At 52.6% G+C, this 17,695-nt stretch overlaps 7 protein-coding genes across 7 annotated transcripts; 4 read left to right on the plus strand and 3 right to left on the minus strand.

The window, feature by feature from the left end:
• Positions 1–752: 752 nt before the first annotated feature.
• On the plus strand, positions 753–1,547 carry AYL99_10432 (hypothetical protein; the record flags this gene model as incomplete). The annotated part of the gene is made up of 1 exon (XM_018841938.1): positions 753–1,547. The coding sequence occupies one exon, from the start codon at positions 753–755 to the stop codon at positions 1,545–1,547; it is 795 nt and encodes a 264-aa protein (XP_018688826.1).
• Positions 1,548–3,450: 1,903 nt separating this feature from the next.
• AYL99_10433 (1,3-beta-glucanosyltransferase gel1) lies at positions 3,451–4,856 on the plus strand (the record flags this gene model as incomplete). Its single annotated transcript, XM_018841939.1, has 2 exons — positions 3,451–3,556; positions 3,616–4,856. 2 exons carry the CDS (start codon positions 3,451–3,453, stop codon positions 4,854–4,856), a joined length of 1,347 nt encoding a protein of 448 aa, XP_018688827.1.
• A 250-nt stretch (positions 4,857–5,106) lies between these two features.
• Positions 5,107–5,593, minus strand: AYL99_10434 (hypothetical protein; the record flags this gene model as incomplete). The annotated part of the gene is made up of 2 exons (XM_018841940.1): positions 5,107–5,490; positions 5,570–5,593. The coding sequence occupies 2 exons, from the start codon at positions 5,591–5,593 to the stop codon at positions 5,107–5,109; spliced, it is 408 nt and encodes a 135-aa protein (XP_018688828.1).
• Positions 5,594–6,270: 677 nt separating this feature from the next.
• Positions 6,271–6,772, plus strand: AYL99_10435 (hypothetical protein; the record flags this gene model as incomplete). Its single annotated transcript, XM_018841941.1, has 3 exons — positions 6,271–6,322; positions 6,407–6,555; positions 6,671–6,772. 3 exons carry the CDS (start codon positions 6,271–6,273, stop codon positions 6,770–6,772), a joined length of 303 nt encoding a protein of 100 aa, XP_018688829.1.
• Positions 6,773–8,143: 1,371 nt separating this feature from the next.
• AYL99_10436 (glutamate-cysteine ligase) lies at positions 8,144–10,540 on the plus strand (the record flags this gene model as incomplete). The annotated part of the gene is made up of 5 exons (XM_018841942.1): positions 8,144–8,154; positions 8,236–8,308; positions 8,378–8,443; positions 8,511–8,656; positions 8,725–10,540. 5 exons carry the CDS (start codon positions 8,144–8,146, stop codon positions 10,538–10,540), a joined length of 2,112 nt encoding a protein of 703 aa, XP_018688830.1.
• Positions 10,541–11,142: 602 nt separating this feature from the next.
• On the minus strand, positions 11,143–13,180 carry AYL99_10437 (hypothetical protein; the record flags this gene model as incomplete). The annotated part of the gene is made up of 2 exons (XM_018841943.1): positions 11,143–12,182; positions 12,235–13,180. 2 exons carry the CDS (start codon positions 13,178–13,180, stop codon positions 11,143–11,145), a joined length of 1,986 nt encoding a protein of 661 aa, XP_018688831.1.
• A 697-nt stretch (positions 13,181–13,877) lies between these two features.
• Positions 13,878–15,925, minus strand: AYL99_10438 (hypothetical protein; the record flags this gene model as incomplete). Its single annotated transcript, XM_018841944.1, has 4 exons — positions 13,878–14,144; positions 14,242–14,503; positions 14,569–15,568; positions 15,625–15,925. The coding sequence occupies 4 exons, from the start codon at positions 15,923–15,925 to the stop codon at positions 13,878–13,880; spliced, it is 1,830 nt and encodes a 609-aa protein (XP_018688832.1).
• Positions 15,926–17,695: the final 1,770 nt, after the last annotated feature.

The following is a 17,695-nucleotide window of genomic DNA, read 5'->3' on the forward strand; positions in this document are numbered from 1 at the left end:
CCAGCCACTGGCAGCTTACCTAGGGCACAAAGTCCCAGGCTGGTAGTCGTATCGCATGGGGAGCTTTTAGTGGTACCCGGTTGGTTCTGCGTAGTGCTCGGCTAGCCATCGACTTTTCAGAGGGGACGGAGTTGCTGCTCCGTACGTCTCGCATCGCCCACGTGCGCATCACCAACAGCTGTCTCTTGTTGTTACCGGTTTGCTTCAGCTCTGAGCCTCTTTATCACCACCATCCTCAAGGATACAGTTACAGTGCATATGCAAAATCTTCATCCCTCATTGTGTGCTATTGCCTCAGCCGGACCCAGTCACCAGGAAATCATTCGATTCCTACTCGTCCTCCACCGCATCACGGAACACTCGCATATCCCGCGTCTGATCTGACAGGGATCCCACGCTGAGAAGAGGAGGACAGACAGGGAAATCCACTCCTCCCCGAACCTGTGGACTCAACGCTGGGTGGCTCGGTGGCCCTCGACCAAGCCACGATTTTCCCTTCCCTGCGGCACTAGTGGCAGAAAAACTCTCTTAACTGGGACACTGCAACTGGCACCTCCGAAACTTCCTCACTCTGCCAGACGAAGCCCAACTAGGCCTTGAGCACACACTCTCTACCAGCCTTCTTATTTCTCCTGCCATCTTCCAACTCGTACCACTTCTCATCGTCACTCACTGTTCACTACTGCACCTGCCACGAACTTACCTCTCGTTTGGTTCGCCGCATCTGCTTCCTGCACCTCCCATTGACAGCCATGATCGGCCTGCGCAACGCCTTCGTTTTCAGCACTCTGCTGCTGGGCGCGCTCAGTTCGCCCGCCCACGTTCCAGAAGATGACAATGCATTAATCAACTGGGACGCGTTCCAATCTTTACTCGACACCGTCGATCCTGCGGCCCTGCATTCCGTCCTCCACTCCCTCTCCCCGAAATTCCAAGATGGTGTCTTCAGCAAGGACCGTGCAGCCATTGAGCACGTCCACTCCGAGAATCCCGTTATCGCGAGCAAGCTAGTACATTTGGCAAAGAAGAGGCAGTCAAGCAACTCGACCACTACCGCCTCGACGACACCCTCCACTCCTGCACAGAGTAGTGCTGCGTCGGAATCAAGCTCCCGGGCAGCCAGTGTCTCTTCCATCCTGTCGTCTGCCATCTTCGCATCAACCGTACCAGGAGCCACCACGGTGACGGTGCCGCCGACGGCCCCGCCCTCTGCCACTCCCGTCGAGACTTCTGATGGTGCTGTCGTTTTCAGCACAGTCGGGGGTGGACTGGTGACCCTCACATCCTCTGCTTTGAGTGTCCACTTCACTCCCAGCACGTCCACCCAGCTCTACTACACAACCGCCGGCGACGGAAGTGTTCAAACGTCGACCTCAGTGGTGGTGGTCAATGCGCCAGTGACAGACAGTGGTGATGCCACTGGCGCCGCCGGTGCCGCAACCACCACCGGCAGCCCCGGATTGCAGAATGGCGGTTCTTCGATAAGAATGGGAGGTCTCGCCTCTGTATTTGCTGGTCTGGGAGGATTCCTCTTCCTGGCACTGTAGACAGAGTTGGAGGCGGTCCATTTGGAAAAGCAAGTTCCGCCGATGGGTTTCCTGGCGGCTGATGTGAATTTTTATTGTGGGATTTTCAGCGTACATAACGACGATACGGCACCGGCATTTCTCTCCTTTGATCAGCAATCTGCAACGGCATAGCCTTGGGCGTTTCAGCACTTCCTCTTGGGAAGTCGACTTTTCAGTTTTGGTAGGCAAGGAAGGGAATACACAATGTGTACATGAAAGGGATATTGGGAACATCGAGGATAGAACGACTTGGATGGAAGTTGAAGCACCGGAGACTACCGCAACGGAGACAGGTAGTGCGGCACTGAGATAGTGTCCAGATGTGTAAGGACGTTAATCAGATTGTGTCTTGTCACCAGAGAGACTGGGCTTCGATTTGTCAATGTTGCCCAACTGGAATTCGTAATCTTTCTCATGTCTTGACTCCATTGAATCCCATCACGCTGACGCACACGTGACCTCTTTTCAGCTCATCATATGGATGCAGTTCGACGTCCATCTGCATCGTCAGCACTGAGATACAAGAATATTCGTATTTGGGGCAGTCCTTGGCACGAGCGAAGCTGAAACACTCGGTGTTGTTGATCAAAGCGATCACACATGCCCAGAGCACACTTGCACCACTTGCATGAACAGTTCGAGCCTAACTCAAGACGAGAGAAAAATACAAAGAATGGCGACCCTTTCACCAGCACATCTGCGACTCTTCTCTGAATTATATACTTGTCAAAGGCCCGGAGTTTCATGGGTGTTGTTTAATTAACGGATATCCAAGTGGTCCTTGTCCTCGAGGCCAGACATTCGGTTTCCCCTGGAGTACGGAGTAACATACGGCATATACCGGGCACCCATGCCAATGATTTTATCGATATCGAATGACACGAAAGCGATTGACGATCTCGAAAATCATCAGCATGGTCCGAAGAGAAGCTGGTGACTCTTTAAGGGCATCCTGAGACAGATCTGGAGGCTACCAAGTCGTCTTGAAACAAGCTCCGGGCCATAAATGTGGCAGTGCTCAACGGGGGGGGCGCTGGAAATTTGCCAGAGACGAGATCGGCCGTTCGTGGGCATAATAACACCACATTGAACTTGTTGTCTACGCGGCCTTCTCAAGCGGTCTCATCATTGAGCATCATCAAACAACCACCCTGAGCGTCGGACACAAGAAACCCACCTCCTGCTTTGTCGAGGTTGGAAGCGGAATTACATGACCAGCAAGGTCGAATGTCGTTGGTCGTGTGTCCGTCGTGATCAAAGCAAACTTAACAAACCCCCCTGGGTGCCCCTTGTGCGCAATTCGAAACATGTGCCAATCGAGCCCCATCGCCAGACGGAAGTGGCCAGATCCAAGGAACTTCATCTGCAAGTCGTTTGCGGGCGGGCAGGGAGAGGGATGGAGGGAAAGGCGTGTGAGTGGTGGAGGCCGAGGGTGGCGCCTCTAACGAGGGCCTCTAACAGGCACTGGTGGCACTTAAGAGGCATCTAACAGGGGCTGGCGGACATCAATGGGGGAGGCGACCCCCACCACCGCACAGGCGCGACAGGGGAAACCGGACAATTCATCAACTCAATTGAACCATCCCTGCCTCAAAATATTGTGCCTCTTCAACGCTGTGAACCTGCATCTTTTCCCTTCCTTTTTCCTGCCCTTCGACATTCTTCACCTTCCCCCCCCCTCATTCATACCAAAAGCAAGAGCCGTCACCACTTCGTTTAGGTGTCGCTCCTCCATCGCTATCTCCTACTCACTTCTAATACCCAGTGTCTTCTGTTGGGAAATTCCTCACTCCCTTGGATCCCAACCCCTGTTCTTTTTTCTTCTACCTTCTTGGTTGAATTGTTCGACACAAAATTGAAAGGAGAGCACCTTGATTTCATCATGCGCACTACAACTTTGGCTACTCTCGCTTTGGGCGCAGGTGCTGCGTCTGCAGCTTCTGTCAAAAGAGCAAGCAGCTTGCCGACAGTCTCGGTCAAGGGAAATGGTACGTTTTCACGTGTCTCCTACGTGTTATTTTTTTGCTGTGACTGACCGCTGTGACAGCTTTTTTTGCCGGCAACGACCGATTTTACATTCGTGGTGTCGACTATCAACCCGGTGGTTCCTCGGACGTGGCTGACCCAATCGCCGACGAGGATGGCTGCCAGAGGGACATCCCGGAGTTTCAAAAGTTGGGCATCAACGCGATCCGAGTCTATACTGTTGACAACACGGCAAACCATGACACCTGCATGAATGCTCTGGCAGATGCTGGCATCTACCTGATCCTGGACGTCAATACCCCCAAGTATTCCTTGAACCGAGCCGACCCCGGCCCATCCTACAACGATGTATATCTTCAGAGCGTCTTTGCCACGATTGACGCCTTCCAAGGTTACAGCAACACCTTGGCCTTCTTCTCGGGCAACGAAGTCATCAACGACCCCTCGACCTCCGCAGCTGCGCCGTACGTCAAGGCTGTCACTCGTGATATCAGACAATACATCCGAAACCGAGGCTACAGGACCATCCCTGTGGGCTACTCTGCCGCCGATGTGGCCGAGAACCGTTTGGAAATGGCCGAGTACATGAACTGCGGCACGGACGATGAGCGTTCGGATTTCTTCGCCTTTAACGACTATTCCTGGTGTGATCCTTCGTCTTTCACCGTCTCTGGCTGGGACCAGAAGGTCAAGAACTTCACGGGCTATGGTATCCCCATCTTCCTGTCGGAGTATGGCTGCAACACCAACACTCGTGACTTTGGCGAGGTTGTGGCTCTCTACAGCTCCCAAATGACCCCGGTCTACTCTGGTGGCTTGGTCTACGAGTATTCCCAGGAAGCGAGCAACTACGGCCTTGTCGAGATCAATGGCAACTCCGTTGACGAATTGCCTGATTTCGGTACCCTTCAAAAGCAATACGCCAGCAACCCTAACCCTAAGGGTGATGGTGGTTACAACTCGACTGGCGGCGCATCTGGTTGCCCTGCTTACTCGTCACCCAACTGGCTTGTCAAGGATGATTCTCTCCCTGCCATCCCTGACGGTGCGCAGAAGTACATGACTCAAGGCGCCGGCACAGGACCTGGTCTCTCTGGTGCTGGCTCTCAGAATGCCGGTGGTGCTTCTACTGGAACCGCCACCGCAGGCAGCGGAGCTCCTAGCCAGACCGGCGGCTCTGGCACCAGCAGTGGAACCAGCAATGCAGCCGTTTCCGTCATGGTCCCCGAAATGTCGTTCGCTCCTCTGGTGTGCGGTGCTCTCGTTGCAATGTTCACGCTGTTTGGCGCTACTTTGTTGTAAATCTGCGAATGATGGCACGGAGTTGATTTGTGCCGGGGAGGAGTGAGGCAAATAGAGCCGGCCGTCTAAAGGAAAGGTTGTGGACATGGATTGGCTTCTCTTTTGCATGTAAGCATTGGGCGGATTCTGTTGGACCGGTTCGGCGTATCAAACAAGCTTTGAATATGAAAGTGGCATATTCATGCAATAGAGTTGCGCGGGTCTTTTGATAACAGATACAAATGAGGTAGCAACATTAATACGCCAACAATCATACTTGTACCCGGTTCTTTTGCGCAATGGTTATCTGCAACGTCGCCTTGCCCTTTTGGGTGTCCCAGGGGCCATCATACCATATGTTGCCGCCGCCCTTGGCGATCAGCTTGCCCTCGTCGGTAAACTCGACGCCCTCGTCCTTCAGCAACTTCAGTTTCATGGTCTGGTTGACTCCAGAGGGTGCCTTTTCCCAATCACCCTTGAATCCGCCCACGTAGCCGTCGCTTGCAATCACGCGATGACAGGGGACTTCCGGGGCGTAAGGGTTGTTTCGAAGAGCTCCGCCGACGGCGCGGGGGCTCGAGTTCAGCGAGCGGGCGAGGGCAGCGTATGTGGTTACACGACCCGGGGGAATAAGGACGAGGTGGGTGTAGACTCTCTTTTCGTTTACGTCGTGTGTCAGAGGGATGGCATATACAAGAACGGTGTGTAACAATTAGGAAAGGGCGAAAACTCACCTCTTGGAATTCGGTGATGGCCATTTTCGTGATTGTGTCGGGCTTTCGAGTCGATCTCAATTTATTTACTCAAATGGATTCCCGAATAATTGTCTTCTAGACTGAGATGTCTGGTCCGAGGTGGAGGATATATGTTTGATGCTGCTCTTTGAGTAGGATTCTGGAGAAGTCAAGTCGCTCGCACGTATTTATCTCCTCGAGAGAGAATGGCTTCTCTGGAGAATAGATAGGCACAGGAGATTTGAGTCATTGCTCCCCGACAAAAACTCAGCCCACGACATATACTCAAGGGAGCAGTAAATTTGGGAGCAGTACTCACCGTAGAGGGTTGGCTTATGGGATTTCCGGCTGCGTGATTGGTCACTTCTAGAGCAACGACCAGATGCGCGTACTCATTGAGCTAGCCACGAAAAGACCAAGGAGATAATTGTAAGCCACACTGGGGACGGCGTGATTATCTTAAGTTAGATTGGGCGGTTCCACGACTGAAGCGCGAGATCACGTGATAAGGAAAATGAAAACCGCCGACTCGGGTTGGACGGGGTGGAGCTTTTGCTCTGCAGTACAATATGCACTCCGATGCGAAATACTTTACCCGACTGTAGTGGCAGCTCCTACTCCAGATCAATCGCAGGCCAAAAGAGCTCGGTGCCTTTCCCACCAACCCCGAATTCCACCCTCTGTGAGGCTCGCCCTTCAAGATGGCGGTCATAGAAACGGTCAAAGAGGCCATCGGCCTGGGAGACGGTTCCGGTACGCATTTCTCTGACTCTTTCGTCATCTTCCCTCACCCCAAATGCAGCAGTCAAAGCATCTCGGAATGAAAGCTAATGTCAGCCCATTCTGCTTCTGCTGCAGCTCCTGCGTCCCGACAAGCAATGTCTGAAGCCCGGCTTCCCCTCGCCTACCGTGACAGCTGCGCAAACCTCCTGATACCCCTCAACAAATGCCGACACGAGACGTGGTACCTGCCCTGGAAGTGTGAGGTGGGTTTTTGTCCTCTGCTATCAATACGAAAGATATCTATGGGAATGGGCGCTAGAGTTTGAATGATGACATATGCTAACGAGCGCTTTCTTCCCTTTTTTTCGCGGCCGGCAGACCGAGCGACACAGCTACGAGAAATGCCAGTACGAGGAGTTCAAGAAGCGGGTTGCGAAGATGGACGAGTTACGGGCGGCCAAGGCGGCGGCGGACAATTAGAGGGAGAGAGTGTTTCGAGCACAAGGAAAATAAATTGAATTCGAGACTCATAAGGGGGCCTCGGCTGTATATATGGGAAAGAATTCCCTGGTGATGGTCTCTCGAAGGCGTCTACAGGCGGAGGGATAACGCACATGGCTACGACCAGAAAAGATGTTCCGAGACTGCACATTTGGGACTTTCTCAGCGTGCTGTAGCATTTACAGCTAGTATGGGAATTACTGACCCGACCGAAAAGGAATACAAGCTGCGATCCAAGACAAGGCCGTTTTCGTGGGTGTTCTTGTGCTCTCTGTCTGGAGGAGTTGTGATATCACGTGATGCGGTTGGCAACCTCCAGCTTTCTCCCTGCGTATAAGTCTTCACCTCGCGATATACATGTACTTCTTGACATGGTGAAATGATATGCAGCCCGCCATACGAATGCCCCCACGCTATACGCACGTATGTACAGCAGTTGGTCTAAGCACCATGCGGTTGAGCTGACAGGTGTGGCATTACACAGTCCGTTTCCGCGGATATCACCGGCGCGCCCAGCGGCACCATGGAGGAATGCTTCAAGTTGTTGCTCTCTAGCATCCCAATCCCCTTCCAATACCTCACGGACAAGTTGATGATGACTAATTGCAAATCTCTGCAGGCTCCACGGCGGCCAGTACGACGTCCCTCCTTCTGACCTTGATCTCGCCATCCATCCCACCCTCAAAGTGTGTGAGATGGCCCACGCGAGATCTCCCACCTCCAAGTTGTAAATAATATGGAGACCATCTCAATTGCCGTCGTCTCTCCATCCTGATACAGCCTTTCTGCTCTTTGCCAGTTCAACCCCACGAGGCGAGGCTCGCACTGCCAGAACCCACCTAGCCAAAAGTCTTTCCTCCCTCTCCCACATTGCGGCTGTTCCCGCCCGAACTCTGCCGTTCTCATCACTGCGCCCTGACAAGGGAAAAAAAAAATTGCATAAGAAAACGTCACAACCGGTACGAGGGGTTTGGCCGCCCATCGTTCCATTTCGGCAAATCCGGAGCCTTTTTCCATTCTCGAAAGGAAAAAAATACATCATCTATTCAACTTTCCCATTGGGGAGAAAAAAAAGATAGGGTCGACAATTTGACAATAGCTTTTTTCCTCTTGAGGTCCGCCATGTGTCTCCCCTAGATGGCCCGGAAAGTGGCACCATCGCACGGCTGTTCACTATAGAGAGTCGAAAAAACTTCGGGGGTTGATCGTTCCCATCTTTTGAATCCTCTCACTCCCTTCTGATTCTTTTTTTTTGCCCCTCTCCGGGCCCTTCTATTACGGCGCAACTTTCCAAAAGTAGCCATTGTTACATTTGAAAACTATACTTGTCTTATTGTTTTTTCCCCCAATATGGGTCTTTTGTAGGTACCAAAATATCTTGATCCGATTCCCCCTCCACTACCCCCCTCTCCCTAAAGGCCATTTTTATTCACGCGATGCAGAGTCTTAGGGACGGCCTTGGATTGGCCAGACGCCAAAAAGGCCGCGAACCAGGTCCGGGAATGGGGTATCGAGGTAAGGGAGGCCAGAACGTGCCGGTAATCTACATCACTCCTTGTTTCTACCTACTGATACCCGTCCAAGCAATTGCTCGCAATATGGCGCAAGGCCAAGGGTAAAGAGCGTGATGCCCTCCTCTGGGGGGACGAGGTATGGCTTCCCCCCTTCGGCCGGATTTCCGTCCGTATTACTAAACACGTCTCCCTGCCACCTACAGGTCGAGTACCTCGTTGTTGCGATCGACGAAGAACATCAAAAGGTGCGGCTGTCGCTGTGCCAGGCTGATGTCCTCAAAGCTCTCGCGAAAGATGAGGCTCTGTCGGAGAAAGACACTGTCGTCCCCGATTTACAAGATGGTGTTATGTGAGTACTTCATGCAATCCCGATACTTGCCCGCTGTTGGTCTTGCTCCATTGACTCCTGGTTCCTAGTCGAAGCGGTGCCCTGCCGACCTTCCATCCTGAGTTCGGTCGCTTCATGCTCGAAGCGACCCCTGGGAAGCCATGGGGTATCGACTTCAAAGATTTACTCGACGTCGAGTACGACATGAGGCTCCGGCGTGAAATTGCTACCAACCATATGGAATCCGATCAATTCCCAATTACACTCACAACATTTCCTCGCCTTGGATTGCCCGACTCTATCAAGCCCGATTATCCTCCTTCCGGCCCAGCCTTGCGGTCACAGTTCGTCCCGGATGAGATCGCCAACCCTCACATTCGGTTCCCCACATTGGCGGCCAACATCCGCTCACGGAGGGGGAGAAAGGTAGAACTCAACGTCCCTGTTTTCAAGGATAAAAACACCCCGTCTCCTTTTAACGATCCAACGGTCAATTACGACCTGCATAAATGGCCCGAAGACGACGACGTCCGCAATGGCGCTGTCAAGCAGGACTGTGTCTACATGGATGCCATGGCTTTTGGGATGGGTAGCTGCTGCTTGCAGATCACGTTTCAGGCGAAGAATATCCGTGAAGGACGAACCCTCTACGACCAGCTGTCTCCACTTGGTCCCATTATGTTGGCACTGACTGCTGCCACTCCGATATACAAGGGCTTCCTGGTTGACACGGACGTCCGATGGAACCAAATCTCTCGAGCTGTCGACGACCGCACCGCCGAAGAACTCGGCGAGGTGCCCCTGAAAAACGATCGGTGGCGAATACCGAAATCCCGATATGCCAGCAACAGCACATACATCGCCGAGGATCCGCGCCTGCGACCTGAATATATGGACCCTGACCTGGTCGTGAACGAAGAACTGAAACAGAAGCTGCTGGCTGGAGGCATGGACGAACTTCTAGCGACGCACTTCGCGCACCTCTTCATTCGCGACCCAATCGTCATTTTCGCCGAGGACTTGGAAGCCCTCGATCCGGAGGGCTCGAACCACTTCGAAAACATCCAGAGTACGAACTGGCAGCACATGCGGTTCAAGCCGCCCCCTCCAGACGCGGATATCGGCTGGCGCGTCGAGTTCCGGAGCATGGAGATCCAAATCACCGACTTTGAAAACGCGGCCTTCGCCATTTTTATCGTTCTCATCACCCGTGCCATTTTGAGCTTCGACCTCAACTTCTACATTCCAATCCCGCGCACGACGGAGAACATGGAGACTGCGCACATCCGGGACGCGGTCATGACGGAGAAATTTTGGTTTCGAAAAGACCCGTTTCCGAAGAAGAAACCGTCGCCAGTGTTGAACGGGATCAGCGAGCCGCCGTCAAGTGGGGTATCCACACCGCGAGAGCGGCAGCAGGAGACCCCGAACGAGTCAACAGGACGTGCGTCAGCACCAGCAGAGACTGACGAAGCGTCATTTGGGCCCGTGGAAGAGGAATACACGCTAATGACGATCAACGAGGTCATCAACGGCGGCGGCGCCGGATGCGACGGCTTCCCCGGCCTGATCCCGCTGGTCGAGTCGTACCTGGACAGCGTCAACATCGACGTCGACACGCGCTGCCACCTGGCTGTGTACTTGGACCTGATCCGCAAGCGCGCCAACGGCACGCTGTGGACGGCCGCCAAGTGGATCCGCGAGTTCACCCGCCGCCACCCGGAGTACCAGGGCGACAGCGTTGTCAACGAGAAGATCGTCTACGACCTGTTTGCCGCCGTGCGCGACATCGAAGAGAGCCAGGAGATGGGCAACCGCCGCAAGCAGGGCACCGGTGGCAAGTACGCCACGGGCTGGGAGATGCTCTCGGCCAAAAAACGGGCGAAGGGGTTGGACGATAGTTGACACCGTATGCGCGCGTGTGTGTGTCCGTGAAAGGACACTATATGGGCATCGACACTGGCGTTGACCTTGACGTTTGCATTTGCATTTAACGTGGATATCCATCCGGATGATTCATGTTGACGTTTGTTGTTTTTTTGACGCATGATGATGACGATGCTGGCTGTGGTGGTGGCGTTGATATAGCTTTACCAACGTGTGGTGGGTGTCTCGGTTTCCCATCCGGAGGCTGCTTCGGTCGGTCGATCCGTTGCCACGACCCATGATCTATCGCCGTCTTTATTATCCTCGTCCATCATATTCATCACATATACCATACGTCCCATGGATACATCCGCATAGAGTCTGAGCCTCTTCCGTCTTGCTCTCTCCCTTTCTCTTTCATATGACAAAGCCGCTCGCCCGCTTTCCTCAGATATCGACGGATAACTTACGCATGGGGACGTGGGTAAGTAAGCAGGTGTATTAGGCGAGGGGACGCCGTCGGATTCGGTCATCGTCTATTCTCCTTGGCTCCTTCGCAGATAAATACTACTCGGGTTTGTTGGCTTCCCCAAGGGTACGTACGATTGAGAACAGCGCCCCCGAGCATCACTTAGTTATTCTCAGTCACCATCCAATAAACCCGTGAAAGGGATAAGAAAAAAGGCTATCACGCTAAGGACAACGAAACCCAAGACACCGGCAATCCCATAGCCCAAAACTTTACCACCAAGGCTGGGGCTCCGAAACATGCCCAACACAAAACAGGCCAGGACAACGGCCCAGATGAGGAGGTAAACCAAGAGTTGGAAAGGTGCCACTATTCTCAGCCAAGGCTCGCGGTCGAACGCCCAGAGAGCCGCTGGCGACCAGTATGCTAGGCGGGTTTTCGATTTGACGTGCAATATCACCTTAACGGCAAAGTACAGGACGATGGTTACCGAGCTAACGAGGACGAAGACGCCCAGCCAGTCGAAGAGGATGAGATCGAGCTCGTGAAACCGTTGCGACATGCTGAGAAAGGACGAAGCCAGGGAGGCAGGGAGAAACACCGCCGCGAGGATGGTCAATCTCTTCACGCTCGTAGACTCATGGATGTTCAGAAGTTTGTTCCGCGTTTCCAGAGTCCGATTGATCCGCTCGATTCTCCGCTCGCAATTCAGGCGGCGCTGTGAGCATGTCTCTCTGAGCCTCAGATATCGCAGTCCGTGGAGACTCTCGAAGTTTGGCTGGCTGGGAGAAGACGAGGAGGCCAGGTTGAGAGCTGCGAGGAGGAATAGAACCGCCTCCGTAACGTGTTGCACTTCTTGCAAAATCTCCTCGCATTCTTCAAACTGGAGAGTGATTTCCGAGTCTTCTCCCTGGGGAATACTGCTGTTTTTGTGACGAATATTTGAGAGCATATGGTAAGTTTGAATGCGCTGGGATTCCGGCGGGACTAACAACCAAAGACCATTAAAGGAGCTCGCGGGTTGCATGTATACATCCATGAGGAGAAAATCTAGTGTGAGGGCCGCTGCACATATCTTCGGGGCGCCCGTCGGAAGATTGGCCCAAGCTTCGCGGGATAGAAGACGGTCACTAAGGCGGGAATTTTTGCAAATGGACATGTCAATTCGGGGTGCAGACGCAACAGATGCCCTGCTATGATTCACGACACTAACTGCGCAGCGTTAGTCTATGACAGCGAACAACGTGAAGGCAGGAGACCGTACCCAGGAGACGATTTCCCCCGACTTCAACACAACAGAAGGAAGAATTTGCGAATTCGAGCTCATAGCTAGCGTCACTCAGTCTGAGTGTGGTCCGCGCCCAGATTTTGTGCAACTTGAGGGAGGTCAAACTTTGATTTAGCTGAGAGCTTATGGCATCAATGTCGGCTCCAAGGACATTGGACCCGTAGTAGGAGTCGAGGTCCGAGACCATCAAGCTCAAGTCGACATGGGGACTGCAGTATGCGTCGTCGAAATGCCTGATCAAACTTTGCTGAATTGGGTTCTTATACAGTTCCATGTGAGGGGTGAAGTCAAAGATTCTTGCGACATTCTCTGGATGCTGCCTCAGAGCTCGCAATGATGTGTCGATGCCTTCTGCTGCATCATTCACGAGAAGTTCGAGGGTAGCTTCGCTACCGTCAAGTGGCACGTCAACAACGTTTAAGGAGGGTTCACTGAACAAATTTTCTTCTGGCGCAGGCAGAGCGTACGCTGCGTTTTTCTCGAGATCTCCATCTTGGTTCTTTCCTGTAGGTCTACCGACGCGCGTAGCGATCTGGGGTTGATCGAAATCTATCGTGGACTGGCGGTTGGCTTGATGAGAGAATTGACGTACACGTTGATGAGACTCGATATTGACTGAAGGGCGATGGAGCAGTTTATCAGCCGGATCTGTTGGTGGGATAGTAGTCTCAGTGTGCATCACACCCTTGGGGCTTTCGGCTGATGTCTGGTTGTGGGCCTGGCGCCGAATCGGAATCATGTTGTCAGGTGATAGGTGCGGCTGTCTTCCATTTGGGAGGACTTGAGCCAGCAGGTGAGACGGGGGATCCTGGACAGGCGCGAGTTCCTGGTCAGCAACCTGGGATAGACCGACATCTTGGCATGCTTGTTGCACGTCGGGGCTGGAGCTTGTTTCCACATCAGGCAGCGTAGGCGCGGACATGTTTTTGCTGGCATTGCCAATCACAGCTGTTCAGCTCAACAGTTTTTGGAGTCCGAGGAAGTAGGAGAACCTGGTGCGAGATGAAGATAATTGATGGCCAACAAGGATGCAAGCGGTGCCCAATACTTATGCCTAGTTCTGCGCAAACATGGCTGAAAGCCTAGTAGAAGCCACAGAATTCTCCGTCCAGTTACCGCAGGCCCCGTGTGTTTTGGCTCCATGCATTTCCAGCTCAGCTGTATGCTAGGTTGCGTCCATTCGGTGTTGTCGGCGACTCTCCTCTGGCTTGAGGTTTCCTAGCTTGAAGAATGACCACCGTCTAGACTACGACGCTCTTCGGAGAGTAGTTATGGCCCAAGGAGTTGTTGATAACGGCCGTACCCGAGAGCAATTCCGACCGACATGAGCACGCCTTGTTTGCCCAAAGCCAAATTTCGACGGCTGTGGCGCTTTTGGTGAGTCAGAAGTGTCTGAGGTTGGCATGCAAGGGGCCGCAGCTGTTAGCTAGTCCTGCAGAACATTCGTGAGCAACAGTCCAGGGCCTCAACCAGTGGCAGTGCCTACATAAAAGGCTTCCCCAACTGAGTTGATTAGGCGGTGTCACGCGAATACTGCATTTTCCGATCGCTAAAGCATCGCCTGCGCCGGAGTTATGGATGGTGAGTGGCAGACTCGGGGCACAAGGGCCGGTTTTGTCCTACTTGTCCTCGTCCTCCATGACCTTCTCGCTACCTGCACGGCCATCTGTACGTGTTATTTCGGTGGACATCTCTTCGTCAAGTCCCTCACCGAGCAGTGGATTGATGACGCTGAACCGGTTATCGGCTTCATCGCCCTTCTCGCACCACACCGAGCTTGTTGCGGGGACGGGTTTGAGCCAACACAAGAGGTAGTACACGATTGAGGAGACCAGGAATCCCGCGAAGAAGTCTACTCTATAGATATAGTTCGCCCCAATAGGCACCTTTTTGACAAATGAGATGAGTCAGTTCGTTTTTCGTTTTTCATACTTTGAATTGGAGGAAACATGGCACACGAGCACGGATAGGAATTGTACGCACTTTAGCTCCAATCGCGCCGGCAAATCCAACAATATTGATGAGAACGCCGCATATGTACGAAGTATATGCCCGCCATGATATGCCGAGATGGTAGTAATACGGAGATCCTGCCCGAGCCGAGTACAGATTTCTCAGCGAGTAATATCCCTTGCGCACGAGATAGTAGTCGCAGATGATGACGCCCGCAATGGAAGACAGGAAGACGCTGTACGCCGACAGATATGTCGTGAAATGGTTCGAGCTCTTCAATAAGTTCCACGGGCTGATTTGCCGTTAGCATACGAAGAGATCGTCTTGGCCAAGGTGCCGGTCAGGGTCGAGCCTTACCACATGCAGAGACCGACGATTGCACAGATGTAGCCTCCCCGGCGGATATTGAGGTATTTGGGTAGCAAGGCTGCCATATCTGTTCCTGCGGAAACACTGTTCGCCGCAATATTCGTTCCAAGTTGGGCGAGGGCAAACGCCAGCGCAATAATGAAGACGCCGAATCTCTCAGCTGATGTAGCGTCGTCGAGGAGAAATTGAGAGAGGAGATCCAGGGGGTTCCAAATGGCTGTACCGTAAATGACCTTTGACGAGGAGGACACAACAATACCCACGAAAGACGTCACAACAAACCCTATGGGGATGGTGAAAAACTGCGTCCAGAAGGCGTCTCGCGGCGTTCTGGCGAAACGAGAGAAATCGGGATTATTGACGATCACCGTCGCGAAGTTGGCAATCGCGCTCATGATGCCAACTAACCACTCCCTCGCAAGCGTAGAACCCGAGGCCGTCGCCGGTTTTGTCACGATCGGGCCCATGCCATGTGCCCGGCCGACCGCCCAAGCAAAGAGAGAAAGTCCCGCTACCGGTACAAAGTAAGATTTGACCACGAAGAGATAGCGAATCTTGTGCACGGGGAGCCAGATGGCCGGAAGAGATGCAACCCAGAAAATGAAGAAACCCACAAAGTCCCTCGTGTTGGTTCCCGAATGGGGGATGCTATTATGCAGCGTGTAGAAGGAGGGCCAGATGGATCGGATCATCAAAGTGATGCACTGACCACCAATCCAAGCTTGCACGCCGTACCAGACACAGGCCATCGCGGCTCGATTGAAGACCGGCCACAGCGATCCCCAGATGCCAAAGGATGCACGAGAAACGACAGGAAAGGAGATGTGGTAGGTGGCTCCTATTCGCCCGGTCAAACAGACCAGCATGGCAGAAATGGAGTACCCAATCAGAATACATATTAATGCGTGCCACCACGCAAGGCCGGAGGTCAGCATGGTTGAAGCAATCATCCAGGTGTTGATGTTGAACGCATCAGCGATCCAGAAGGCTGGCGAGCCCATATCAGTAAGAGCAAGAACCATAGCGGCCCGCGGAATTTCGTACCGACAAAACTCCAAGCTGTCCACTGGCGTCGCTGTGCTTCAACTGGTCTCAGGTCATGATTGGTGAGCATCAATTGAGCGTTTGTGAGGCCGGGCTCTGATTCCGTCCGCAGCTTGGAGAGCAGGCGAGCAGCCCTGGATTTGACGAATCCGGGCGCAGTCGTAGTCTCAGGCGGAGACCCAACACGGCTGTCCGATGGGGATAGGAGCGGTTCGGCGGCCCCCCAACGCAAAAGCCTTTCCGATGGGGACGTTGCCAAGTCTTCGAGCTCGATCGCGGCATGTTGGGGAGGGGAGCGCATGCTGGGAGGCTGGGTGTAGCCCACGCAGCCTGAGCCAGTTTGCACTCCCGAAACAAGTAGATAAACTAGGTTGTTGTCATGCCTAGCTTTGATTCATACTCCTCGTTGCCGAAGAAAAGACGACCGTGAGTGACGTTGCTGGCGGGGAGATGCACATGGAGATGGAGAGAGATGGAGAGAGGTGGAGGTCCAAACTCGGCGCGGGGGGAGTTTTAGGAAGCAAACACCGCAAACATGCAAAACATGCAAAACACCATACGAGCACGATAGGTCAGGCTGAAACTGTGGACGTCGGATTTACAAGCGACGAGTATTTCGATGTCATGGAAAATCGCGTGTTTGGACACGAAACCTGAACCGAAACTTGTTAGGACGCCGGAATGTCAGAATGCAACAGCCAATATAGCATTCTTACACATGATCGAAGCGCGCTGGACTTTCCGAAACGAGCAGCTTGCCAACTACAATGATGATGTCCATCCCAGTGTGGCAGGGTAGCCTGCCATGATAGCGGATTTCTCTGCGGCAACTTTAAAACGCTAAATGGCGCAGGAATAGGAGTGTTCGATATCTCTATAGAGAGCGCTTTGGCAGGGCCATTCGCGCAACAAGATCGACTTCAATTTACTCTTTTTGACTACTCGAGTGTCTTTTCCAGCGATTCTAATTCGTTAATAGTTGTCTGTATAGTAGAGAGAGTCTGATGACCATTGGTGGCGGTTCCGCAAAGTTCTGGAAATAGATGGCATGCTGTGGGTGGCTGAAGACAGAACCTTTCACAGGGCGTCGACTGGTTTAGATAGCCTTTGTAATCGCTGCCTTAAGAGCCTCTTGACCTGTATAACCCAGTCATGAACCCTCCGAACCTTTCTATTATGGTCCCCGACTTCTTTGGAAGAGGCGCATTCTCTCGATAGCGATAACGAATGACAGTGAATCTGCTCGAAATGTTAATGAATGAGAAAGTCGTACTGTGATATTCCAAATACCGTAATATGTACTGCCGGAGTCTCCCACACGAAGGTTGAGAGATCACACTGCCATGGGCCCCGTCAATGCGTTGCTTGTCTTGCCATTGATTCAGGGTTGTGAAATGCGGGTGTCCGACGATGACACCAACGTCCAGCTGGCTCATGGCGAGAACGAAAATGCCGATTCCACTCTCCAAAGTGCTCCAGGTCGTGATTTTCGCAATGCTGTTCCAGAATGCTTAGGGTGAATGCCAGAATATCAATACCACATTCCAACATTGTAGGAAGAATTAAGGTGGACAGTGCAAGAGTCGAGCACGTTACTCTGGGGCGAACAATTCCTGGGTTATTCTGTTCAACAACGGGACGATCGAACACAAACAATTCGGAAATTATGGAAATCTGACTAGTTAATCTTCTATACGATGCGAGGGATGGAAACATCAAGGTTTATACTCTTGGAACTGCCTTAGTACCATATACATGCGTAATAAATGCACAGAGTATCTTTCTCAACCCATTTCAGTCCAGCCAATATATCGTTGGCTTTACAAATGGCAATAAAAGCAGTCATACGTCTACAATCTAGCACAGTGCTGTGCATTTCCAAGTCGCAGGTCATTAATCGAGGCTATTGTCAGGCAAGGCTGGTGATATTATCAACAGACACATCGATCTACATGGGTTAAAATGTGACGATCATGCTTTTCATTGTAGGTGTGCGACATTTAGAGAGTAGCTGGATTTTTGGATATGAAATACACTGAATTACAGTATCCGGCCGTCATCACAACTGGAC

Source organism: Fonsecaea erecta (genome assembly GCF_001651985.1).
Source record: "Fonsecaea erecta strain CBS 125763 chromosome Unknown Scaff11, whole genome shotgun sequence".
NCBI classification, from domain to species: domain Eukaryota; kingdom Fungi; phylum Ascomycota; class Eurotiomycetes; order Chaetothyriales; family Herpotrichiellaceae; genus Fonsecaea; species Fonsecaea erecta.